Raw genomic sequence first — 27,663 nt, 5'->3', positions numbered from 1 at the left:
CTGGGAGCGGGTGCTCCGCACCACGTGCCTAGGAATAACAACTGGGATTTGCTATGCTCTCTTAACCAAACAAAGTCAAGTTAGGTGTGTCAGTTATCCCGTGAGACCTTTTGTACCAAACCCATTAAAGTGTTTTAGGTGCCAAGCTTATGTTCATGTTGCAGAAGTGTGTTGGAGGGAGATTCCTAGATGTGCAGGAAGGCATGAGACAGAGGAATGTGTAGTATCGGTGGAAAGAGTTGTGTTTGTTAACTGTAGGGGTACCCATTGTGTTGGAGATCAGAAGTGTCTGGTGAGAGAAAGGAAGGTTGAGGTTGCCAGGATCAGAGTCTGCCTAAGCAGACTTAAAATGAGCACACTGATTTTTCTAAAAGAATGTTTTAAAAAATTATATTTCAAACTCATTGTCAGTTACAGCTGTGTTTTTTCCTGTAGGCTCCACTTCCACTATTTATTAATTTCTTACTAGCTAGTCAGCATCTCTGTTTAGTTCTTCCCATTGACATTGCAAACATGCCCTTTATAATCTGTTCCTGCAGCTGAATTTCTCGCCGGGCACGTTGGCGCGTGCCTGTAATCCAAGTCACTGGGAGGCTGAGGTTGGCGGATCGAGTGAGCTGAGGAGCTCTGGGCTGTAGCGTGCTATGTCGAGCGGGTGTCCACACTAAGTTCGGTATCGATATGGTGCTCCTGGGGGAGCCCAGGGCCACCAGGTCGCTTAAGGAGGGGTGCACCGGCCCAGGTCGGAAACGAAGCAGGTCAAAGCCCCCGTGCCATCCAGTAGTGGGATAGCGCCTGTGAGTAGCCGCTGCAGTGCAGCCGTAGCAAGACATCGAAACCTAATCTTTTTTTTATTGATTTAGTTGTATTTTGTTAGAAATAATGTATTTCTCGTTGGATGCTACTGCGATGCAAAAACTTGAGCATTACAAAGAGTAAAATAGAAAGCAGACGAACACATTTAGCACGTACTTTTCTCTGGAAATTGATAATTATACCGACCCCTACTGACGAAGGGAGAGTATAGGAGCTACAGTATTTATAACAGCTGATGTTACCACACAAGAACCAGCAGATGTCAGTAATCAAAAGCTTTTGCGTTTATATTTTAGCAACGAAACCCGGAAGTACTCGTTTTGTCCCTCAAGTCTTCCCGTAGAACTGGGGTCTACCACATTTCTATGTACAAATAAGAAAACAAGGTAAAGCGTATAAATTAATATTTCGTAAGTAATTTATCTTAGTAGTTTGATTAAAGTGTATATGTGTGACATATACTGACTGTTGAGAAGCTTTGTTTTGGCATAAGAAGCTAACATGCTATTAACGGCAACAAATCAAACGCTAACAACAAACTCGCCGGCTATCTAAACTAGCCACAGTTTTCAATCGACCTTTTTAGCTGAGATTGGGAATGAATGTTGGCCAGTAACAAGGTACTCTGTTGTAGCTGGTGACGTTTGTTCATTTTTGTAGGGGTATAATTTGTGGAACGTTCCAACAGGAATCTATTCCCAAAACTTTGTAAAGTACAAGGTAGCCAACAAACAACGCATACAAAGTAGAATGATCAATTCACCTAGCTAACTAGCTGCCGAACAGGCATCAACTCACCACGCAGCTTATTCTTAATGTTTATCCATAGGCTACCAGAATGTGAGGACAGACATTCTTCGGAATAAACGTGTTTAGTGAAAAACGTAATTAAATAGCACACTCCCTACGGTTACCTGGTATCTTATTATGCCGCTATACAACTTTTGTATGCGTTGTTTGTTGGCAACCTTTTTATTTACGACGTTTTGTAACAGATTCATGTTGGAACGTAACACATTATACCCACTTTTTTTGGACAGAACAGTGGTGTTGTCTTGCTAGCTAGGCGGCCGTCTTTATTGATGCTGCATTAGTTAAACATTTAAACATAGCTAGAGGCTGTACAAGTTAGCCAGCTAACTCGGTAATTTACAGAGATACCTGCAACTATGCAAAGCTTGTTGCGTGATTAACACTGAGCTAACGGGCTAACAGCTCAGTTGTTAATTAATAAACTTCGTATCTAGCATGCACTTATTGTTTTGTTGAAATGTTGGTTGCTAGTTTCAACAAGTTATACAGTTAGCTAGTCCATTTAGGTTGACTATGACTTAATGAATGGGAAGCACTGGATGCTGATGATTATTCTCACCCCCACTCTAATAGGATATCTCAGTTAACAGCTCATTTTGCTCAGTAATGGAAAGTGGGATTCATCCCTACAGATCTCTCAAGGCGTAATCCATGCTTTCAGATGAGCTTGACTCCAAACCCGAGGTAAGCGCTCCACATTGTTCACCTGCCGACACTAATACATAGTAGTATGTATTTGTGGTCTTCCATTTACACATACAGATCCATCCTTAGCTACAGAACTGTTTGATGAATTATCTTGCTTCCTCTCCCTCTCCTCTCCCTCTCCTCTGCTTCTGCAGCTGCTGGTTCAGTTTGTCCAGAACGCTTCCATCCCTCTGGGGCAGAGTCTGGAGGACTCTGATCCCAAACACACCTGCCTTCCCCTGCTGGCCCCTGCAGATAGCTCCCTGTGCACACAGCTGGCCCTGACAGGTCAGACAGCCAGCAATCATCACAGACAATGACTGGAAATCATCATAGACAATCTGCCATACAATAACCTTGTGTTTTTCAGATTATATATTGCTACTTGGACCAAATCTCTCTTAGAACCTACTCTCTCATTGGTTCTCTAGCCAACTAATTACTCCACTAATGTAATCTGTGATTGGTTCCCCAGAGGGTGGTCTCAGCCATGTGTCAGCGAGGTCTCTGTCCCTGTCAGAGTTTGGGGGAGCAGAGCAGAGCCCCATGGAGGTGCACCCCCATCCCCGCAGCCCTCACACACCCCCCAGCCCATCTCCTGTCCTCCATGACCTGCAGCGGTCAGAGAGCAGCTCCTACGTCCTCCTCAACCTCGCCAAAGGTACGGAGACGCAGGGCCCAAGCAACCATATTAAATACAATTTTATTGGTCCCATGCGCCGAATACAAAAGGTGTAGACTTTACAGTGAATTGCTTACTTACGAGCCCATTCCCAACAATGCACAGTTAAAAAGTACACTGATTGAAGTGGATTTGTGACATCAATAGGGGATCATAGCTTTCACCTGGATTCACCTGGTCAGTCTATCTCATTTACATAACTATTCACACCCCTCAATACTTTGGCAGTGATTACAGCTCTTTCTGGCTAAGTCTCTTAAGAGCTTTACACACCTGGATTGTGCAATATTTGCCCAATATTATAAAAAAAAAAATATTCAAGCTCTGTCAAATTGGTTGTTGACTATTGCGTGACAACCATTTTCAGATCTTGCCACATTTTTAAGCAGATTTAAGTCAAAAGTCTAACTTGGACCTTCAGGAACATTCACTGTCTTCTTGGTTTGAAACTCCAGTGTAGATTTGGTTTTGTGTTTTAGGTTATTGTTCTGCTGAAAGGTGAATTAATCTCCCAGTGTCTGGTGGAAAGCAGACTGAACCAGCTTTTCCTCTAGGATTTTGCCTGTGCTTAGCTCCATTCAGCTCCATTTAGCTCCCCAGTCCTTAATGATTACAAGCACACCCATAACATGATGCAGCCACCACTGTTTGAACATGTGGAGAGTGGTACTGAGTAATGTGTTGTATTGGATTTTCCCCAAACATAACACTTTGTATTCAAGATAAAAAGTGAATTACTTTGCCACATTTTTTACAGTATTTCTTTAGTGCCTTGATGCAAACAGGATGCATGTTTATATTCTGTACAGGCTTCCTTCTTTTCACTCTGTCAATTAGGTTAGTATTGTGGAGTAACTACGTTGTTGTTGATCCATCCTCAGTTTTCTCCTATCGCAGCAGTTAAACTCTGTAACTGTTATAAAGTCAAGATTGGCCTCATGGTGAAGTCCCTGAGTGGTTTCCTTCCTCTTCGACAACTGAGTTGGGAAGGACGCCTGTATCTTTGTAGTGACTGGGTGTATTGGTACACCATCCAAAGTGTAATTAATAACTTCACCATGCTCAAAGGTATATTCAGTGTCTGCTTTATTTAAATTTTTATCCATCTACCAATAGGTAGCCTTTGCGAGGCACTGGAAAACCTTCCTGGTCTTTGGTTGAATCTGTGTTATAAATTTACTGCTTGACTGTGTGGGGTACGAACAGGAGGTAGTCATTAAAAATCATGTTAAACACTATTAATGCACACAGAGTGAGTCCATGCAACTTATTATGTGACTTGTTAAGTACATTTTTACTCCTTAACTTATTTAGGCTTGCCATAACAAGGGATTGAATACTTATTCACTCAAGACATTTCAGCTTTTCATTTTTAATTAATTAGACAAATTCAAAAGGCACTTGCACATCTGAGGTGTCTTTGTTGCATGTGCATGGTAACAGTGTAATAACATGAGAGAGAAAAAGAAACCTGCACACTGCACTTGCTAGTATCACTTGTCTTTAATAAGCTTTGTGTCGGCCTCAAGGCCTTTATTTTTTTAAAGCTCTGGTGAAGGACATGAGGCCGATACATACAGCTTAATAAAGAGCAGTGATACTAGCAAGAGCAGTGTGCAGGTTTCTTTTTTCTCAATTAATTTGTAAAAAAATAATTTCACTTTGACATTATGGGGTATTGTGTGTAGGCCAGTGACCAAAAATCTACATTTCATTCATTTTAAATTCAGCCTGTAATACAAAAACATTTAGAAAATGTCAAGGAGTGTGAATACTTTCTGAAGGCACTGTTATGTAACACTTAACAGTTCTATCAATTATATTTCTACACAGACAGCCCCCCTTCCTTCAGGGCATGCCTGATTATTGTGCTGTAATGTGAATATATGTATTGAAATTAATTCTTTACTTAACCGTTATCTGTACTATGGTGTGACAAAGCAGCTTTGCAAATACACGACAAGGGTTATCATCTCCTCTGCACACTCTGTCTGTGGCAGACTCTGTCTCTGCCAGGCAAATGATTCCATTTATTGTCTTATGACCTTGTTTTCTTTACATTTTAGGGCTGAGATAACATGTGACAAGGACACCTCATCATGCCCTGACAAACTCTCTCCCTCCTTGTCTCCCTCTCCCTTCACCTCTCATTTTCTGTCTCTCCCCCTCGTCCTCTCCATCCCTCTCCTCCCTTTCTCCCTCTCTCTCCAGGCCTAGCAGCCTCCTCTGAGCCACTAATCTTTTCAGCAGATGGGACAGAGGAGGAGGAAGAGGAGGTGATCTTGTCCGGGGACTGTTGTGTGGATGGCACTGCCCCCTGGTACCTGCGGGTACAGGAGTTGGCACACGACAGCCTCATCGCAGCAACGCGTGCACAGCTGGCTAAAGATGCCAAGGCTAGCCAGGACGCCAGGGCTGGGAATGGCAGCAACAGTAATGTCACTGACTTTAATGGTGGTGGGTAAATTGACTTTTTAATGGTGGTGGGTAAATTGACTTTTTAATGGGGGTGGGTAAATTGACTTTTTAATGGGGGTGGGTCAATTGACTTTAATGGGGGTGGGTAAATTGACTTTAATGTGGGTGGGTAAATTGACTTTTTAATGGGGGTGGGTAAATTGACTTTTTAATGGGGGTGGGTAAATTGACTTTAATGGGGGTGGGTAAATTGACTTTAATGGGGGTGGGTCAATTGACTTTAATGGGGGTGGGTCAATTGACTTTTTAATGGGGGTGGGTCAATTGACTTTAATGGGGGTGGGTCAATTGACTTTAATGGGGGTGGGTCAATTGACTTTTTAATGGGGGTGGGTCAATTGACTTTTTAATGGGGGTGGGTCAATTGACTTTTTAATGGGGGTGTGTAAATTGACTTTTTAATGGTGGTGGGTAAATTGACTTTAATGGTGGTGGGTAAATTGACTTTAATGGTGGTGGGTAAATTGACTTTAATGGGGGTGGGTAAATTGACTTTTTAATGGAGGTGGGTCAATTGACTTTAATGGGGGTGGGTCAATTGACTTTAATGGGGGTGGGTCAATTGACTTTAATGGGGGTGGGTCAATTGACTTTAATGGGGGTGGGTAAATTGACTTTAATGGGCGTGGGTAAATTGACTTTAATGGGCGTGGGTAAATTGACTCTAATGGTAGGGCATTGACACCAACGGATCACTGACTGAAGAGCAGTTGTGACATTTAGCTGATACTGACTATACAGTGCCTTGCGAAAGTATTCAGCCCCCTTGAACTTTGCGACCTTTTGCCACATTTCAGGCTTCAAACATAAAGATATAAAACTGTATTTTTTTTGTGAAGAATCAACAACAAGTGGGACACAATCATGAAGTGGAACGACATTTATTGGATATTTCAAACTTTTTGAACAAATCAAAAACTGAAAAATTGGGCGTGCAAAATTATTCAGCCCCCTTAAGTTAATACTTTGTAGCGCCACCTTTTGCTGCGATTACAGCTGTAAGTCGCTTGGGGTATGTCTCTATCAGTTTTGCACATCGAGAGACCGAATTTTTTTCCCATTCCTCCTTGCAAAACAGCTCGAGCTCAGTGAGGTTGGATGGAGAGCATTTGTGAACAGCAGTTTTCAGTTCTTTCCACAGATTCTCGATTGGATAACAGGAAGACTTCTGTTTATGATATCACATCCCCTCTCTGTTTCTGTTGCCTAGGTGACCACCTGCCCAGCTTCCCGTTGGAGGGTGTGAAGAGAGAGCAGCCGACGAGGACCAATCGTACGCTTTCTTCTAAACAGAACCTCCGGTGCTCCTTTGAGGGCTGCTATAGAACCTTCACTTGGCCTGCTCACCTCAAATACCACCTCAAAACACACAGGTACACACAGGTACACACACACACACACACACACACACTCAAATATCACCTCAAATGTTAATGTGTGTGTGTGTGTCAGGAACGACCGTATGTTCCGGTGTGGGGCGGAGGGCTGTGGGAAAAGTTTCTATGTACTGCAGCGTCTTCAGGTCCACATGAGAACTCACAATGGAGACAAGCCTTTTTTCTGCAAGGAGAAGAACTGTGGCAAGAAGTTCACCACTGCAGGAAACCTCAAGAACCACAAACGCACACACACAGGTGGGGACAGTGACACACACTTAGAGATACACAGCAGTAGAGTACATAAACCGGAGCGACATCTGTTTTAGTCTGCTCTGTATCCTGTAGTACAGCATAGAAGTAAAGTTAATGTCTTTCATATGTTTCAGCTGTTTTCAGTGCTGTGGAAAGATATGTGCTTAGTGTAGGAGAGTGGTATAATACTTGCTCTGTGAGAAAGTGTTATGATTAATGTGTGTTGTCTACATTTGAGAAGCCTTAATATGTACCTTCTAGCATGTGATCTTTAATTGGTGTGTGTGTTGTCTATAGGTGAGAAGCCTTTCTTGTGTGAAGCAGGTGGCTGTGGTCGTTCCTTTGCAGAGTACTCCAGTCTACGCAAACATATGCTCGTACACTCAGGTGAGAACATCACATCCACAGATAGGTTCATAAAATCTGAATTGACCTACTAGGGCAGGGGTAAGCGACCTTGGTCCTGGAGGGCCGCAGGCACATCATGTTTTTGATTTAACAGACCTGGAAGACCAGGTGTGTTGAATTTAGGCAATCACTGAAATGATCAATTAGCTCAGTTGGTCAGGTGTGGTGCCTGTGGCACTCCAGGAAAAGGGTTGCCCACCCCTGTACTAGCATTTAAACAGTTTCAGCTTTTCATTCTATACGTAGTGAAATGACAACAGCTAGGTTGCTTTGTTAACTACCGGTATAACAACAACTGAATATGTGGAAGTCGAGTTCCTACCGTCCACGAGCACAGTTCAAAAATGTAATTGTGGTAACAGTCAGTTAGATAACTTTAGCTTCAGTCTGTGTCACTGCCTGCGTCTCAAATGCTACCCTATTCCCTATATAGTGCACTCTTTTTATTTTATTTTATCAGAGCCCAATGGCCTTGTGCTCAAAAGTAGTGCACTTTTTAGGGAATATGGTGCCATTGGAGACAGTGATAAGTGTCCCTGTGTATGAATGTGTTCTAGGAGAGAAACCCCACCAGTGTGGTGTCTGTGGAAAGACGTTCTCTCAGAGCGGCAGCAGGAACGTCCACATGAGGAAGAGACACGGAGAGGAGGTGCTGGGGAACGAGAGCAGAGAAACAGGTAACACAGACACACACAAATTACGACAATGGTCACCAACCCTGGTTACAAGCATTACAGGGTGTGCAGGCTTTTCTTCCAATTCCAACCCAACACACTACATATAATTCAGCCGTAGCCTTTGAGTTTACCTGTGTGTGTCTATGTGTAACCGGCTCTTTGTCTTCCATTTGGAATGTTCGATATAACACACACACACACACCTCTGTAATGAACAGTATGGCACCTCTGTGTGATTGACAGGCGAGGCTCTGACACACAGCAGTTTGCTGGAGGCTGACGGGTCACCTGACGACACTATGGTCACCATGACTACGGGGGTGGAGCCCATGAACCTACACCACGCCATGCTGCGAGAACAAGGTAGACACACACACACAGTCATACAAAACGTTTCACAAATGCAAAACCCCAATAAATCACATTTATTTGTCAAATGCGACTAATCAACTGGTGTAGACTTTACCGTTGAATGCTTAACACAGTCCAATCCCAATACTCTTAAAGGGATAGTGTGGGGATTTCTGGGGACACGAATGACGTACCACACATTTCCCGATGCTCCTGCAACAACCTTTATTTAATTTAGAACACAGTTTAATTAATTGTTTAATTTCGCCTTCCTAAGTATTGTTGACATATGAAACTATCTCGTTGCTCTTCCGAACGGTAATAATGGCAGTGAATTGCTGAATGGAGGATTGCTAAAGTAGGCCGCAGCAAAGCCTTGGATTTTCCTGAAAGATTTCCAATTGGAGTGGCGGGCATATTTGTCTGCTCCTGACAGTTTCGGTTGCCTTGGTCGGCAGAATATCGGAAGCAAGGTTTTTCATCTCTCTTCGTAACAGTAAAAAAGGATATAGTCGATGTAAATGCGACTTGACATAAGAAGCCTGCATTCAGTTACCAAACTTTCATCAGCAAGCTAGCACAGCCGCTAATTGAGTAAACGGTCATATTTCTGTTATTTAAAACCTCAGTCTAGTCTACAACTTTACTTCTATTGCCTAGTTTAATTTCCGAAACAATATAATCTGACTCTTCACTGTTCCACAAATCCCGGAATTAGGCAGATAAGAGACACTGGATTACTGGGCTAAACGCGCGAACAAAAACGAGGTATTTGGACATAAATGATGGACTTTATCGAACAAAACAAACATTTGTTGTGGAACTGGGATTCCTGGGAGTGCATTCTGATGAAGATCATCAAAGGTAAGTGAATATTTATAATGCTATTTCTGACTTCTGTTGACTCCACAACATGGAGGGTATCTGTATGGTTTGTTTTTGTGTCTGAGCGCCGTACTCAGATTATTGCATGGTTTGCTTTTTCCGTTAAAAAAAATTGAATTCTGACACAGCGGTTGCATTAAGGAGAAGTGGATCTAAAATTCCATGCATAACACTTGTATCTTTTAGCAATGTTTATCATGAGTATTTCAGTAAATTGATGTGGCTCTCTGCAAAATCACTGGATGTTTTGGAACTACTGAACATAATGTGCCAATGTAAACTGTGATTTTTGGATATAAATATGAACTTTATCGAACAAAACATACATGTATTGTGTAACATGAAGTCCTATGAGTGTCATCTGAAGATCATCAAAGGTTAGTGATTCATTTTATCTCTATTTCTGCTTTTTGTGACTCCTCTCTTTGGCTGGGAAATGTTTATTTTTTTATTTTTTTTTGACAAGGTGCTGAGCTAAACGTTTGGTGTGCTTTCGACGTAAAGGTTTTTTGAAACCGGACACTGTGGCTGGATTTACAACAAGTTTATCTTTAAAATGGTGTACAATACTTGTATGTTTGAGGAAACTTATTATGGGATTTCTGTTGTTTTGAATTTTGCGCCCTGCAATTTCACTGGCTGTTGGTGAGGTGGGACGCTACCGTCCCACATATCCCAGAGAAGTTAAGGAATCCCCAGGCTTGCCTGGGCGAGCAACCACGCCAAGAGGCTCGCCAGGGCGGGAGGAGAACAGCGATGGCCAGGACGCTGCCCTTAGTTCACAGAAGCTTTGATTGGGCTCAAAAGAGACATATACAGTTGAAGTCGGAAGTTTACATACACCTTAGCCAAATACATTTAAACTCAGTTTTACACAATTCCTGACATTTTAATCCTAGTAAAAAGTCCGTCTTAGTTCAGTTAGGATCACCACTTTATTTTAAGAATGTGACATGTCAGAATAATAGTAAATAATTATTTATTTCATCACATTCCCAGTGGGTCAGAAGTTTACATACACTCAATTAGTATTTGGTAGCTTTGCCTGTAAATGGTATAACTTGGGTCAAACGTTTCGGGTAGCCTTCCACAAGCTTCCCACAACAAGTTTGGGGAATGTTGGCCCATTCCTCCTGACAGCTGGTGTAACTGAGTCAGGTTTGTAGGCCTCCTTGCTCACACACGCTTTTTCAGTTTTGCCCACACATTTTCTATAGGATTGATGTTAGGGCTTTGTGGTGGCCACTCCAATATCTTGACTTTGTTGTCCCCACAGCTTTGGAAGTATGCTTGGGGTAATTATCCATTTGGAAGACCCATTTGCGACCAAGCTTTAACTGCCTGACTGATGACTTGAGCTGTTGCTTCAATATTTCCACATCATTTTCCTCCCTCATGATGCCATCTATTTTGTGAAGTGCACCAGTCCCTCCTGCAGCAAAGCACCCCCACAACATGATGCTGCCACCCCTGTGCTTCACGGTTGGGATGGTGTTCTTCGGCTTGCAAGCCTCCCTCTTTTTCCTCCAAACATAACGATGTTCATTATTGCCAAACAGTTCTATTTTTGTTTCATCAGACCAGAGGACATTTCTCCAAAAAGTACAATCTTTGTCCCCATGTGCAGTTGCAAACTGTAGTCTGGCTTTTTTAATGGCGGTTTTGGAGCACTGGCTTCTTCCTTGCTGAGCGGCCTTTCAGGTTATGTCAAAATAGGACACATTTTTATGTGGATATAGATACTTTTGTACCCGTTTCCTCCAGCATCTTCACAAGGTCCTTTGCTGTTGGGATTGATTTGCACTTATCGCACCAAAGTACGTTCATCTCTAGGAGACAGAACGCATCTCCTTCCTGAGCGGTATGATGGCTGTGTGGTCCCATGGTGTTTATACTTGCGTACTATTGTTTGTACAGATGAACGTGGTACCTTCAGGCGTTTGGAATTTTTTTCTGAGGTCTTGGCTAATTACTTTTGATTTTTTTCCCACGATGTCAAGCAAAGAGACACTGAGTTTGAAGGTAGGCCTTGAAATACATCCACAGGCACACCTCCAATTGACTCAAATGATGTCAATTAGCCTATCAGAATCTTCTAAAGCCATGACATAATTTTCTGGAATTTTCCAAGCTGTTTAAAGGCACAGTCAACTTAGTGCATGTAAACTTCTGACCAACTGGAATTGTGATACAATGAATTATAAGTGAAACATTCTGTCTGTAAACAATTGTTGGGAAAATTACCTGTGTCATGCACAAAGTAGATGTCCTGACCGACTTGCCAAAACTATAGAGCACTGTGCCCGGCCCGCCAAAGGAGTCGCTGGTGCGCGATGAGACAAGGATATCCCTACCGGCCAAACCCTCCCTAACCCGGACGACGCTAGGCCAATTGTGCGTCGCCCCACGGACCTCCCGGTCGCGGCCGGGTTACGACAAAGCTTGGGCGCGAACCCAGAGTCTCTGGTGGCACAACTGGCGCTGCAGTACAGCGCCCTTAACCATTGTGCCACCCGGGAGGCCCCATATGTGTTATTTCATAGTTGTGAAGTCTTCTTTTATTCTACATTGTAGAAAATAGTTTAAAAAAAATAATTAAACCTTGAATGATTAGGTGTGTCCACACTTTTGACTGGTACTGTATATTTAAAAAATTATTTTGATAAGAGTTTAGTCTAGCTGCTGGAAACACAGTTTCCCAGAGAGTATTTTGGAGCGTCTGTACTAGGGGGGATGCGCGCGTCTTGTTCGGGAAGACACTTCAGCGGGTGGGAAGAAGTTCAGCAGTTTTTTTTCCTCGTATGTCAGGTTCAGTCTTCCACTCATTTCCTATTTTTCTAAAGGATGACTCAACAACCTAATTTAATAGGACAGTTTACTTGGAGTATTCTTACATTTTCTAGTTGGAACTGTGAAGTTTTGAACCAGCCAGTCAAACATAGTAGAGTACTTAATCTTCAACATCTGGGAACACAAATGGCTTTTTTTTTTAACAAGAGACCCATCTGAGAGTTTCAGATCACTTTAGATTGCGAAAAGGCTGGGTAGGCCAATTGTATCACTCCACTTCTCAAAATAAATTGAGGGGAGCTGCAATTCTGATACACAAATTGGTGCCCTTTGGAAGAAACAATGTTATTTCAGATTCCAATGTCAGATATATTGTTGTCCTTGGCAGAATCTATAATACTCCATTGATCCTTGCCAATGTTTATGTGTCAAATTGGGATGCCACATTTTTTTTCTGGCCTTTCTGTCATCCCTCACACTTTTTAATCTTGGGAGGCCATTTTAATTGCTGGCTTAATCCTACTTTGGATCGTTCCTCCAACAAAATTAGCACACCTAAGTCTGCTAAGGTGATCCAAACTTTTCTTGAAGAGTTTGCCGTACGACAGCTTCCCGTTTTTTCAATCCAACAAGTAGGGCATGTCCATCACACTTATACCCGCATTGAGTACTTCTTGGACAACAGACTTCTTTCCTCTGTACGCTCATACAATTCCATTGTCATATCTGATCACGCCCCTCTGACTTTAGAGCTATCAGTTGGTGGTGGGACTGAGCCACTTGGTGGTGGGACTGAGCCACTTGGTGGTGGGACTGAGCCACTTGGTGGTGGGACTGAGCCACTTGGTGGTGGGACTGAGCCACTTGGTGGTGGGACTGAGTTTTAATACGCGCTTGCTGTCTGAAAGTTTTTTTTGTTAACTTCCTGACTGCTCAGATGTGATGTTTTTATAGCTAATGACAACACCCGACATTTCAGCATCTGTTCTGTGGGAGACTTTTAAGGCCTACATTAGTGGTCAAGTAAAATCATACACTAGTTTAGAATTTCATTTTAGGAAAAAGAGATCCTCTGAACTGACAACTTTGTATTTTACAGTTTCAGTACTTATGCTACTTCACCATCCCCAAATGTGTACAGGGATTGACTCTCTTTACAAGCTGAATTCAATACCTTGTCATCAAATGAGGAACTGCTGCTTAAGTCGTGACATACTCACTATGAGTATGTTGACAAGGCAATTAAAAAGCTTTCTCATCAACTTCGCCAGTCTTCCTCTGCTCAACAAATCCTCAAATTCAAACACCTACAGGTGCAACAATAGATCCCCAGCTAATAAATAAGCAGTTTAAAGACTTCTATGCCTCTTTATACTTCAGAACAGTCTTATGACCCTCCTGCTCTTGAATTTAAAAAAATATATATTCTAAATATATATTCCAACAATTGATTCAGTCTCCAAGCTTCAATTGGAGGAACCTATTACCATGGAAGAGTGTAATTAAAGGTGGTAAATGTCCTGGACCAGATGGATACCCAATATAATTTTATAAGACGTTTCTGGATAAATTAGCCCCGCTCTTGATGAATGTTTATTGAATCCTTTAAATCAGTCTCTCTCCCTCTATCCTTAAAACAGGCCTCCATTTCAATGATATTGAAAAGGAATAAAGACCCTCTCTCCTGCGTGTCCTATCGCCCAATCGCACTGCTCAATGTGGATGTTAAGCTCTTGGCTAAACTATTAGCTATGCATTTGGAGTCGGTCTTACCATCTGTTATTTCCTCTGACCAAGCAGGTTTTATAAAAAAAAATAGACATTCTTTCTCATATCAGATGACTCTTCAATGTTATGTATAGTCCTATCTCAAAGCTCCCAGATATTCTAATCTCGCTAGATGCTGAGAAAGCTTTTGATAGAGTGGAGTGGGGCTACCTTTTTCATACCTTAGAAAAGCCCTAAGACCACTGAACATCTAATCAAATTGCTACCCAGACTACTTGCATTGCCTCCCTCTTTTACACTGCTGCTACTCTCTTGTTATTATCTATGCATAAGTTACTTTAATAACTCTACCCACATGTGTAAATATCACCTCAATTACCTCTACTAACCGGTGCCCCGCACATTGACTCTGTACCGGTACCCCCTTTATATAGCCTCGCTATTGCTATTTTACTTCTGCTCTTTAATAATTTGTTACTTTATTTATTTTTTTTAGGTATTTTTCTTAACTGCTTTGTTGGTTATGGCTTGTAAACAAGCATTTCACTGTTGTATTTGGCACATGTGACAAATAACATTTGATGCATTTTTCAAACCATCCCCAACAGTAAAAGGTATTATTTCTTATAGCTATGATCAAATTTACTCTCTTCACAATCCTTAATTCGCAGCTATTAAAACTTTATGGGAACATAAAGTTTGAGTTTACTGATGACACAAGGGAAGATATTCTGCACTGTGTCCACTCCTCTTCTATTTGTGCCAAACATGGTTTGATCCAATGCAACATCCTACACCGCTCTCACTGGACTAAACTTTGTCCCGAAGCAAGCACCAATTAGCCTGGAGCTAGCCCATGCTAGGCCCATCTCCCATCAGCCACTCCCTCCTGGACCCCTTTTACTGCCGGTACGGGGTACGGTACCCCGCCAATTCTTCACGACTGGACTACCGACGTTATCTGCTCGAGGGGGTTACTCAACTGGCTCCTACGTCGCGACATCCTCTGAATGCCCGCCTGCTAGCCTTGGCCCGCTAGCTTTCTAGAGCATATCGGACTGTTAGCTGAATAGATCCATTTGCCAATTGGACTGGACCCCTCTGCTACACGGAACCCTACTAATCCATCATGACTGGTCTATCGACGGAACCGCACGAGGAGGAAAAAACGGCTATCCCCGGCATGCTAGCTGTCTGAATCGCTGTGTCTCCAGCCAGCCCAACCATTCACTGGACCCTTATGATCACTTGGCTACGTATGCCTCTCCCTAATGTCAATATGCCTTGTCCATTACTGTTCTGGTTAGTGATTGTTTTATTTAATTGTAGAGCCTCTAGCCCTGCTCAATATGCCTTAATCCTTCACTTATGCTGCCAAACATACCCTCGTAAAAATGACCATCCTACCGATCCTCGACTTCGGCGGTGTCATTTATAAAATAGCCTCCAACACTACTCAACAAATTTGGAGGCCGTCTATCACAGTGCCATCCGTTTTGTCACCAAAGACCCATATACTACCCATCATTGCGACCTGTACTCGCTCATTGGTTGGCCCTCGCGTCATACTCGTCGCCAAACCCACTGGCTCCAGGTCATCTACAAGTCTCTGCTAGGTAAAGCCCCGCCTTATCTCAGCTCACTGGTCACCATAGCAGCACCCACCCATAGCACACACTCCAGCAGGTATATCTCACTCGTCACCCCCAAAGCCAATTCCTCCTTTGGCAGACTTTCCTCCAGTTCTCTGCTGCCAATGACTGGAACGAACTGCAAAAATCACTGAAGCTGGAGACTCATATCTCCCTCACTAGCTTTAAGCACCAGCTGTCAGAGCGGCTCACAGATCACTGCACCTGTACATAGCCCATCTGTAATATAGCCCACCCAACTACCTCATCCCCATACTGTATTTATTTATTTACCTTGCTCCTTTGCACCCCAGTATCTCCACTTGCACATTCATCTTCTGCATATCAATCACTCCAGTGTTTAACTGGTCTATTGTAATTAGTTTGCCACAATGGCCTATTTTATTGCCTTACCTCCCTTATCTTACCTCATTTGCACACACTGTATATAGATGTTTTTTTCTACTGTATTATTGACTGTTTGTTTATTCCATGTGTAACTCTGTGTATGTGTCGAACTGCTTTGCTTTATTCTTGGCCAGGTCGCAGTTGTAAATGAGAACTTGTTCTCAACTAGCCTACCTGGTTAACTAAAGGTGAAATAAAAATGTAATTTAAAAAATCAGGCTTTCTAACATCCAGCCTGATGTCCACCTTGTTAGCGACAGGTGTCGGTAAGCTCCTGCTTCATAAATACATATATTTTGTTCCTGTTCTTCTCCTCTACATAGATAGCTATTGGTCATCTTTGAGCCCACATCTAAACTATTACAAGTGCATTTTGCTCCTACTTCCATAACATTATTTGGGGTATTACGTGATACTATAAGACTACCAAAATACATATCTAACTGTGTAGCCTTTGTGAGTTTGGCAAGAAGGTTGAATTTACTTCTGTGGAAGTCGCCCTCTCCTCCTTCTGATTTTGTGTGGATTAAAGAGATTTTACATTTCAGAAGATAGACAAATTCTACCAAATGTGGTAACCTTTCTTTACCTATGTAGAGACAATTTACCTCTACAGTAAACTGCCTACCTAACCTTTGTATTTAATTGATCTACCTTAGAAAAATTATAATAAGACAGGCTAATATTAAACACTATTTGTTTTGAAGACAAGCCATGTTTAAGTTTTAGATTTTCATATGGGCGTATACATTCCTACCTCATTCAAAAAGCATGATCCCATGGTATATCGAATGTAATAAAACCATATGTGCAATTATAGTGTATTTCAAGCATTGTTTACTGTAACTGAAATACATTATTTTTAAAGGGATAGTGCCAGATTTTGGAAATCAATGTGTTTTTCCACCTACGTGGATTTAGATGAACTCGTGGATACCATTTTTATGTTTGTCTAGTATGATGGAAGTTAGCTTGCGCGCTAATAATAACCAGCATTAGCGCTATGACTGGAAGTCTACCATTAGCTGTGTAGAACTGAACTTCCTTCGTACTGGATGCAGAGACATACAAATTGTAAGTATGAAAAACTGTTTATTTGCCAGAATCTCGCACTATCCCTTTAACAGTTAGCGATAGTGTTATATTTTTCAGGACTCAAACCAAGGGCATCGTACAAAACCACAGGAGGATATATAGCCTAACTATGGCCATGTTATTTAATTACCCCCCTGTGCCTTCTATCTCGTCTAACTAATTTCTTCTTCCCTTCGTTTTAGGCTCGGCAGACTCCGTGGTCGTTCTCTCTCAACCCCATGACCTGGTCACCATGACAACGACAAGCCACACGTACGCAGAGGATGTGGTGGCTTTGCTGTAGTCAAGGCTGTTGTGCAAATCTCTGTTCACACTTCAGGAAAGTAATTTGAGGCAGAATTCTACATGTACTCTCTGCATCCTTCACCGTGGCTGCGTTAAGACAGGCAGCCCAATTCTGCTATTTTTTTTTCTCCACTAATTGGTCTTTTGACCAATCAGATAAGATCTGAAATTGTGATTGGTCAAAAGACCATTTAGTGGGAAAAAAAGATCAGATTTAGCCCTGTAGATATGTAATTAGCTGCTGAGGGTTTTATGAGAAGACGGTGTAAAATGTTCTAGAATTTGTACAGACAGACAACTTTTTCTGTAGTTTATAAATATAAGGAATAATCAGGTGACTTTCCAAAGAAATAAAGACAGGTATACATATGTTTTTATTAATTAACAATGTGTTTGTCATTGTTAAACAACATACTAAATCAACTCTGTAAGCTTGCCTGGGTGCAGATAAGGCTAAAATGCAGTGATCTTTCTTTTGCTAAACAATATTAAGGCTGATGCTTTTTAGCTTAATTCATATTAATCAAGAGCTCGAATCAATTCCTATCGTTGAAGTTTAGCACTAAAGCGTGATTTGAAATTCAAGGCAATGTTTCCACATTGAGACTTCATTCACGGTGAACGCTGCATATGTCGGCTCAATCGGAAATGACCATTTCAATCACACTATGGAGCTGAACTTCTGCAATGCTCAATAGCTGACATAAAACTATTTGAAAATGTACATTTTAAATGTGCTCCACAGAAATGTACTCAGTCCCCAACATTAAGGAAACCGTTTCAAACTCACAAGCTGCTATTGGAATGAAGGCACAGCTGCATATAGAACAATGGCACACTCTACACACACACACACACACACATACTAGGTTCTATTTTTTTATTGAAATCAAAATATCCAGATTTGTACAGTAACAAAGCTATGTTGAGTTTCAGCCCCCAGTGCTTTAATAGAGACGTGTGTGTGTATATAATACAAGGCTACAGTATAGCAGCCAGTCACATGAAAAGAACAGACCTACTGAACTATAGTACCAGTTATGTGTGTTGGGTAACAAAATAGTTGTAACAATTGTAATGTCATCTCAAATGTAAAATGCAAATATGGCATATCTTTAAAACCATACATTTCACAAGACACAAAGGCTTATCAGTTTAAAACAAGTATTCCTGAGTCCATTTCTTGTTGAGCACCATGTAAACCAGTGATCCCACCTGCCCACCCAACCCTGTGGCTTATGTCTCTCAGTGGATCTTTAGGTTCTGGAAGTGTTTGAATGTGGCACCTAATGCCCAGCTTGTCTCAATATTGTTCACCTTCTTAGTCAGCTGGAGAAAGGAGACACACCAAATCACTCATGCCTTTTTGTATTTATTTAAGTAAAAATGTTTAACAGATCTTGTCTGACCATTTCTTTGTTGCTAGCTTTAAAAAGTGTGGTTTTGCATTACTGAATTGCCAAAAGGACTATTCCATTATGACTTGGCGGTCTCACCTGCAGTACAGTGTTCTCTTTGAAGCCGAAGCCATCTTTGAGCAGACAGGTGATGTAGGTCATGTCCATACACAAGAAGGGGCTGACAGGACGGTACTTAGACATCTTGTTACACACTGGAATAAGAAACAAATCCATTGCCAGATCAGTGCAGTAAAGGGAAACGAGGAGAGGTGACTCCCGTAAGCCATTAAGACTTCTCAAGCATAGAATCTATCCCTTACTGCGCTATCAGAGCTGCACTAGCCAACACCTGCATAGCTGTTGTTTTGATGGTGTGGGAAGGAAACCGTGTTTGAGCAGACAAATCCACAGGCGGCTCCCGGCATTATTCAAGGCCTAAGCCTTGTGCCCACAAGTAGTCCATTCATTTCAATGGGAGGCAATTCACACAGCTGGGACTCATCTGCCAGATTGCGGTGCGTGCACTGTGTTTTTGAATTATTTTTTGCTCAGAAATCCTGGGGGGCTAAGTTAGGGAACCCTGCACAACACAGTAATGATAAATCCATTCCTATGGACAGTATTTCTATTACATATATTTGCAATATGTATTTAAATGACTTCTGAGTATTTTGACATTTGTATTACATTGGGCTGAATTACACTCCAATGTGCTATGTAACAAGATACTTTCAAGAGCTGTCATTTGTATTTTCAAAATAGAAAATACTTTTCTATCCCATTTTTCATAACGGTTGACCGTTTTGTTGCTCCCTTTCACCTGGAGTTGGCATCAGGAGTCTGTCTAAATTAACCCAATGGAATTGTATATGTAAAAATGAACAATTGCAAAGCATGCAGAGTATTATTCTAATGATATGCGGCATGAAACAAGTCCAATAATAATACACAGTGTGCTAAGCAGTTCATTTTGGTATGTTACAATTTTTTTTGCATTTACATTTGTCATTTAGCAGACAATTATCCAGAGTAACTTACAGTCAGGGCACTCAACTAAGGTAGATAAAATAAAATGTTACTGAGAATGTTGCTGTTCAGGCCGGCTACTTGCAAATGCATTTATGTATTTTAAAATACAAAATAGAGTTGAAGTCGGGAGTTTACATACACTTAGGTTGGAGTCATTAAAACTTGTTTTTCAACCACTCCACAAATTTCTTGTTAACAAACTATAGTTTTGGCAAGTCTGTTAGGACATCTACTTTGTGCATGACACAGGTCATTTTTCCAACAATTGTTTACAGACAAGATTATTTCACTTATAAATCACTGTTTCACAATTCCAGTGGGTCAGAAGTTTACATACACTAAGTTGACTGTGAAAATTCCAGAAAATGATGTCATGGCATTAGAAGCTTCTGATAGGCTCATTGACATCAATGAGTCAATTGGAGGTGTGTCTGTGGATGTATTTCAAGACCTACCTTCTAACTCAGTGCCTCTTTGCTTGACATCATGGGAAAATCCAAAGAAATAAGCCAAGACCTCAGGAAAAAAAATTGTATACCTCCACAAGTCCGGTTTATCCTTGGGAGTAATTTCCAAATCAATCCCAGAACAACAGGAAAGGACCTTGTGAAGATGCTGGAGGAAACAGGTACAAAAGTATCTGTAGCCACAGTAAAATGAGTCCTATATTGACATAACCTAAAGGCCGTTCAGCAAGGAAGAAGCCACTGCTCCAAAAAAGCCAGACTACGGTTTGCAACTGCACATGGGGACAAAGATTGTACTTTTGGGGGAAATGTCCTCTGGTCTGATGAAACAAAAATAGAACTGTTTTGCCATAATCAACATCGTTATGTTTGGAGGAAAAAGGGGGAGGCTTGCAAGCCGAAGAACACCATCCCAACCGTGATGCACGGGGGTGGCAGCATCATGTTGAGGTGGTTTTCTGCAGGAGGGACTGGTGCACTTCACAAAATAGATGGCATGTTTGGAGGAAAAAGGGGGAGGCTTGCAAGCCGAAGAACACCATCCCAACCGTGATGCACGGGGGTGGCAGCATCATGTTGAGGTGGTTTTCTGCAGGAGGGACTGGTGCACTTCACAAAATAGATGGCATCATGAGGAGGGAAAATTGTGGAAGCCACATCTCAAGCCACATCTCAAGACATCAGTCAGGAAGTTAAAGCTTGGTTGCAAATGGATCTTCCAAATGGACAATGGACAACCCCAAGCATGGACAACCCCAAGCATACTTCCAAAGTTGTGGCAAAATGGCTTAAGGACAACAAAGTCAAGGTATTGGAGTGGCCATCACAAAGCCCTGACCTCAATCCTATAGAATATTTGTGGGCAGAACTGAAAAAGCGTGTCTGAGCAAGGAGGCCTACCAGCCAGCTGTCAGGAGGAATGAGCCGAAATTCACCCAACTTATTGTGGGAAGCTTGAGGAAAGCTACCCAAACATTTGACCCAAGTTAAACAATTTACAGGCAATGCTACCAAATACTAATTGAGTGTCTAAACTTCTGACCCACTGGGAATGTGATGAAAAAAAAAATACTGAAAAAAATAATTCTTTCTACTATTATTCTGACATTTTACATTCTTAAAATAATGTGGAGATCCTAACTGACCTAAGACAGGGAATTTTACTTACAATAATTGTGAAAAACTGAGTTTAAATGTATTTGGCTGATGTGTATGTAAACTCCTGACTTCAACTGTACATGTATTTTATTTTCATTTCAAAATAGAAGTATTTGGTTGTTTATTTTGATACATCGATCCTTATGATATTTTGTCATTTTTGCCCATCTCTGGCTATGCATATCATTACTCATCAGACTTAACTCGTTCTCACCCTCTTTAGCTCCCTTCTTAAAGTCTCTGACCTCCAGCATTCCTCCTTGGGTCCCATCTGAAAGAGTGGAAAGACGGGGGTCGTTAATCTTTCCTTCAGAAACACTGTCATTACACTGTATCATTCATTACAATGAGAGCAGGGCTACACAGTACATCTCCATCATACTAATAGGGCCTGCAACCTTTCTCATCATGTTACTCACTGACGACCACGGACACCACTCTAATAACAACCTAGAACTCATCACACCACTGAGTCTTGAGTCAGTTACTTCAGAAATTAGTCATTGTTCCCTGTCGGGAGGGAGGAGGGGAATGAATCTCCTTCTAGGAGTCATTATACTAACTGTGTGTGTGTGTCCTCTCACTAGCCCCGTTTATACCTGGTTCTAACATGCATCCTTTGTCCTGATCTTATCCACATTCCAATTGTTCCCACATTGAAGCCATTGCATCTCAACATGGTAGTAAAATGGGTCTCTTATCCGTCCACTGTGTCAGCATTGTGACTAGATATCCGGGTCCGCTCTGTATGAAAATTATTTGACAGATATTTGAAAATATTACTTATTTATTTTAAGACACACATTGATGTCATAAATCAATGGTATAACGTGTCAATGTTTGTAGAGGGCGGGATAATGATGATTTAAATAGTTTCACTGTCCCCATCTTTCTACACTTTAGTAAATTGGAGAAGATAAAATATATACCCTACAGGGCTCTTTTGACATTCTCCCGAATGTGGCAACCTTTCTTTACCCATGTAGAGACAGTGCAATTATAACAATCATAGAGCCCCTCACTACCTCCGGAGGTGGTCAGGAAGGTCTGATCACAATGTGTCTTAATCGTCTACACCTGTCTAAAATTGTGGGCACAATCAGAATGTGGACAAGATCAGGACAAAGGACGATTGTCGGAACCCGGTATAAACAGGGCTACAAATGTGTCCACTGCTTGGATGTAGTAGAAGTTGTGTGTGTGTGTTCTCACCAATAAGGCCTGCGTCCATGGCTCTGTCAAAGTAGTAGGAGAAAGCATAGAACACACTGGTGTCTTTCAACTCATAGGGCTGGTGAACTATTCCCTTTACTACCTTCAACACCTCCTGGTAACACAGCTTGTATCCTGCATAACCTGGGACACGGACCGAAACAGGATACTGTTATGAGCTCAAGTTTTTTAATCAATGCAATGTATTTGTATAGCACTTTCATACACATTTGTGACAGACTGCTTTACAGCAACCCCAGGTAAACCCTAGTACCCTGCATAGTAAGACACTTTGAGAGGTACCAAGTTCAGCATGCTACGTACATACAAAATGTATGCACGCATGACTAAGTCGCTTTGGATAAAAGCGTCTGCTAAAGGGCAGATATATTATTATTAAGGTTGCTCGACTACAGTACATATTTGATGGCAGTTCTAGCAGATCCAGTGAGTTGGTTGACTCTCACCATCAGGTATCCCGCTGACTGTGTAGGTGAGTCCTCCAAAGCTCCACTCCTCTCTGAACTTCTTGGGCAGACAGGCACTTTTGAACACTCTCCACTCCAACCCTGTAGCATAAAGTAACAAAATATTGATGAATGGGGGTCTATGAATAACATAGAAAAGTAAAAAGCATGTTCTAAAACCTATATTGTGTGTGAATTGGGGATTTGAACATGCTGATGATGATATGTAAATGAATGTTAGGGGTCGATTCAATCTGTATTGCTGAAGTTCAGCGTTATAGCGCAATTGAAATTTAAAGGTAATTTCCGATTGAGCCGACATACCCAGCGTTTACTGTGTGTGAACGCAGTGTCCGCTAATGCGGGAACACTGCCTTTAAATTTCTATCGAAGTGTATCGAGCCATCACCTTCTGCCCCCAGTGCTCCTAGGGCTGCCAGTCTGGCTGCCATCAGGCCATTACCCAGGTAGCTGTCAATCAAATCAATTAATTAATAGTTATTTGGATAGTACTTTTACAAACTATTACGGGTTTGTTGTATAGAACAATTACTTGTGACTGTTTATACTTTCTACATCAGTGGATATAGAATGTTTACCTGTGAGTGTACAGTTCATATGTAGTGTTGAACATGTCAAATCTGGCAATGTAGTCAGCAGGAGAACTTACAATGGTTTTCTGCACAGGAAAAATAAATATGTGAACAAATGTAATTAACATTCCAGAAAAAATTAAATGCATGTACAGTGAGGCAAAAAAGTATTTAGTCAGCCACCAATTGTGTTTTCCCACTTAAAAAGAGAGAGGCCTGTCATTTTCATCATAGGTACACTTCAACTATGACAGACAAAACAATCCAGAAAATCACATAGTAGGATTTTTAATTTTTAATGAGCAAATTATGGTGGAAAATAAGAATTTGGTTACCTACAAACAAGCAAGATTTCACAAGAACTTTGAGCAAAAATCCCAGAACCACACGGGGGGACCGAGTGAATGACCTGCAGAGAGCTGGGACCCAAGTAACAAAGCCTACCATCAGTAACACACTACGCCGCCAGGGACTCAAATCCTGCAGTGCCAGACGTGTCCCCCTGCTTAAGCCAGTACATGTCCAGGCCCGTCTGAAGTTTGCTAGAGAGCATTTGGATGATCCAGAAGAAGATTGGGAGAATGTCATATGGTCAGATGAAACCAAAATATAACTTTTTGGTAAAAACTCAACTCGTCGTGTTTGGAGGACAAAGAATGCTGAGTTGCATCCAAAGAACACCATACCTACTGTGAAGCATGGGGGTGAAACATCATGCTTTGGGGCTGTTTTTCTGCAAAGGGACCAGGACGACTGATCCGTGTAAAGGAAAGAATGAATGGGGCCATGTATCGTGAGATTTTGAGTGAAAACCTCCTTCCATCAGCAAGGGCATTGAAGATGAAACGTGGCTGGGTCTTTCAGCATAACAATGATCCCAAACACACCACCCGGGCAACGAAGGAGTGGCTTCGTAAGAAGCATTTCAAGGTCCTGGAGTGGCCTAGCCAGTCTCCCGATCTCAACCCCATAGAAAATCTTTGGAGGGAGTTGAAAGTCCGTGTCGCCCAGCAACACCCCCAAAACATCACTGCTCTAGAGGAGATCTGCATGGAGGAATGGGCCATAATACCAACAACAGTGTGTGAAAACCTTGTGAAGACTTACAGAAAACGTTTGACCTCTGTCATTGCCAACAAAGGGTATATAACAAAGTATTGAGATAAACTTTTGTTATTGACCAAATACTTATTTTCCACCATAATTTGCAAATATATTCATTAAAAATCCTACAATGTGATTTTCTGGATTTGTTTTTCTCATTTTGTCTGTCATAGTTGAAGTGTACCTATGATGAAAATACAGGCCTCTCTCATCTTTTTAAGTGGGAGAACTTGCACAATTGGTGGCTGACTAAATACTTTTTTGCCCCACTGTATGTCTAACTGATCTTGTGCCTGGCAAATGAAATGTATGCATGCATGACTAAGTCGCATTGGATAAATGGCATATATTATTTTATTATTCATATTCAAATATAAACACTGTATCAACATAGTGTAGAAGCACAATATTGAAAATAAATCAGGTTGTACAAATTAACCCTAACCTTGGATTTGGGTAGAAAAGTGATTTGAGTCGATCCACCCCCCAGATCTAGAATCCCCACGGACTTCCTGGTCTCAGCATACAGGTGACCTAAAAAAAAATGTTTCCCATTTGAACCAACTTTATTGACAAGTTCCCTCTGAAGACGGTGAGATAGGAATCAGTCACACTTGGGCAATTTCTCACATGGAATAGCCTTCATTTCTCAGAACAAGAATAGACTGACGAATTTCAGAAGAAAGGCCTTTGTTTCTGGACATTTTGAGCCTGTAATCGCACCCACAAATGCTGATGCTCCAGATACTCAACTAGTCTAAAGAAGGATTATTATTGTTTCTTTAAATCAGCACAACCGTTTTCAGCTGTGCTAACATAATTTCAAAAGGGTTTTCTAATGATCAATTAGCCTTTTAAAATTATAAACTTGGATTAGCTAACACAACGTGCCATTGGATCACAGGAGTGATGGTTGCTGATAATGGGCCTCTGTACGCCTATGTAGATATTCCACGAAAAATCTGCCATTTCCGGCTACAATAGTAATTTACAACATTAACAATGTCTACAGGCGTAAAATTTGATGTTATTTTAATGGACAAAAAATGTGGTTTTCTTTCAAAAACAAGGACATTTCTAAGTGACCCCAAACTTTTGAACGGTAGTGTATATACATATGGCCAACACTACACCCTTAGATAATTCGATTATAACCAAGAATGCATTACAATATGTCCTATGACAAGAAGTTACAAGTCTCACCTGTCAAAAAGTTCACAGTAACCCACGCCAAAATTCCTATGAGAACAAAAAAGTTCAATTGAAGTGGGGTTAATACTGATCTGACAATGCAGTTTAGTGCACTTAACTCACAACTTGTTTGACATGCATAAGCATTCGTTTTACATGTGTGAGAGGGCTATCATTTGAGAGACGTGGTCAAAATGCTGACAAATCAATTACACAATGACACCACACGAGGCTTGGTAAGCCACTAATTCCATTCACCACATAATTACACGTTTTTGAGATGTAACCAACACTGCCTCTAACGACAACAACCCTCTTTTTCCAACAGCGTCATCATAACAGATCAGGGTAATCTACAGTAATTTAGTGAAATAGCCTCAGGAAAACCAACACAATGAAAAAGAAAGAGCACAGCAAGCTGTAGAAGGAGAACAGTGACTGATGCTATCAGGAGGAGAGCACTGTTGAAGCCTGCAACCGAAGTGCTGATGAATAGGTTTGACTGGAGGTTTACTGGGGGGTTATTGGGAGACGAGACGTTACCTTCATTTGTACCATCCATTATGCTGACGCTGTCGTCTGGGACGAAGAAGGGAGATTCATCAAACACTTCCTGCACCTGAGGGGTGGAGTTGGAAGATGGAGAGAGACAACAGAAAGAGTGAATGTAGTGTCAACACCTTCAGCAGTGCCATACTTGATTTAATAGTGCTGTACACTAGCCCCGTATCAGACCTAGCAGTGCCTTAACCAGTACCTGTTCCAGCAGAGCCTGGGCTTTCTCTGGGGGCAGCAGCCTGAGTCCTGCTGTAGCTTTCAGGACCAGTGGGGTTCTCTTCCAATCCAGCTGCGGGACAGTCTTCTTTGCCACCTTAAGAAGCTGCCTCACTGTGTACCCACCCTGGCGAGATAATGTGGTTGTGATGATGATGATAAATTTGAGTAAAATCTATTTGAAGTGTTTTGGGAATATTGGAATATCACTTGCTGCGTCGACAATTACAACCACTGCTGTACTCACCATTTCAGGCATGTCTGCGTATGCCGACAGACCAGGCTTGATGGAATGGAACATCTCATTATCCAACACTGGTAACTCCTCTGTCAGAAAAAATATACAAATGAACCATTAGTCAACAGATAAAGAAATACAGTTGAAATGACAAAATCCACTTGAATCAATAAGCATTTAATCTACAATTTGCAAACATTAATGATGTTTTATGAAGATGGGCATTTAGTGTAATGTTCATTGACTAGCATCTAATAATAAACATATTTAATTTAGTTTAATAAATGGGCAATTCAATATTGCATACAGTAACACATTTGGGAGCATCAGAATGTTAACATAACTCACCAGGGTCTTTCTGTATGAAGGTGTAGACATGGATGCGTGTCCCAGTGCTGCCAGCGTCAAACATTACCCCGTAGAAGATCCGGCTGGAGTTGGCCGGACGGCTGAGGCTGGGGAGGAGGTTACCCAAGCTGGCTGAGAAATCCAGGACAGAAGCCTTGGGCTGGAGCTGGGCATGGGACAGCCCTGTCAGAGCCAACACAACCAGAACCAGAGACAGGACCACTGCAGGTTGGAGCGGAGCCTGGAGAGACATCTTCACTCTGGCGAAGGAGCAGGAGATGAGTGTCCCTCTGATGGGTATGAAGCCAAGAGATTAG

At 41.6% G+C, this 27,663-nt stretch overlaps 2 protein-coding genes across 5 annotated transcripts; one reads left to right on the top strand and one right to left on the bottom strand.

The window, feature by feature from the left end:
* Positions 1–1,065: 1,065 nt before the first annotated feature.
* Positions 1,066–18,764, top strand: LOC109878077 (zinc finger protein 410). 4 transcript variants are annotated; one of them, XM_020470299.2, is made up of 11 exons: positions 1,066–1,202; positions 2,203–2,313; positions 2,472–2,604; positions 2,792–2,977; positions 5,210–5,455; positions 6,687–6,849; positions 6,929–7,110; positions 7,405–7,494; positions 8,073–8,192; positions 8,436–8,555; positions 17,263–18,764. In XM_020470299.2, exons 2-11 carry the CDS (start codon positions 2,281–2,283, stop codon positions 17,361–17,363), a joined length of 1,374 nt encoding a protein of 457 aa, XP_020325888.1. In that variant the 5' UTR covers positions 1,066–1,202; positions 2,203–2,280; the 3' UTR covers positions 17,364–18,764. The 4 variants fall into 4 exon arrangements, with proteins under 4 accessions (XP_020325888.1, XP_020325891.1, XP_020325887.1 ...); XM_020470302.2 differs by having other exon boundaries at positions 1,094–1,202; positions 2,262–2,313; positions 5,210–5,431; XM_020470298.2 differs by having other exon boundaries at positions 1,094–1,202; positions 2,262–2,313.
* Positions 18,611–27,663, bottom strand: LOC116356161 (ectonucleoside triphosphate diphosphohydrolase 5-like). Its single transcript, XM_031800117.1, has 13 exons — positions 27,347–27,663; positions 27,008–27,087; positions 26,744–26,887; positions 26,530–26,605; positions 25,999–26,034; positions 25,241–25,329; positions 23,698–23,777; positions 23,508–23,569; positions 23,099–23,200; positions 22,632–22,775; positions 21,634–21,690; positions 18,862–18,977; positions 18,611–18,694 (listed from the first exon to the last, which is right to left on the bottom strand). Exons 1-13 carry the CDS (start codon positions 27,597–27,599, stop codon positions 18,611–18,613), a joined length of 1,323 nt encoding a protein of 440 aa, XP_031655977.1. The 5' UTR covers positions 27,600–27,663.

This window comes from Oncorhynchus kisutch, linkage group LG21 (assembly GCF_002021735.2).
Source record: "Oncorhynchus kisutch isolate 150728-3 linkage group LG21, Okis_V2, whole genome shotgun sequence".
Taxonomy (NCBI): Eukaryota; Metazoa; Chordata; class Actinopteri; order Salmoniformes; family Salmonidae; genus Oncorhynchus; species Oncorhynchus kisutch.
Note: the sequence above shows the minus strand (reverse complement) of the source record. Positions and strands in the feature narration are given on the sequence as shown.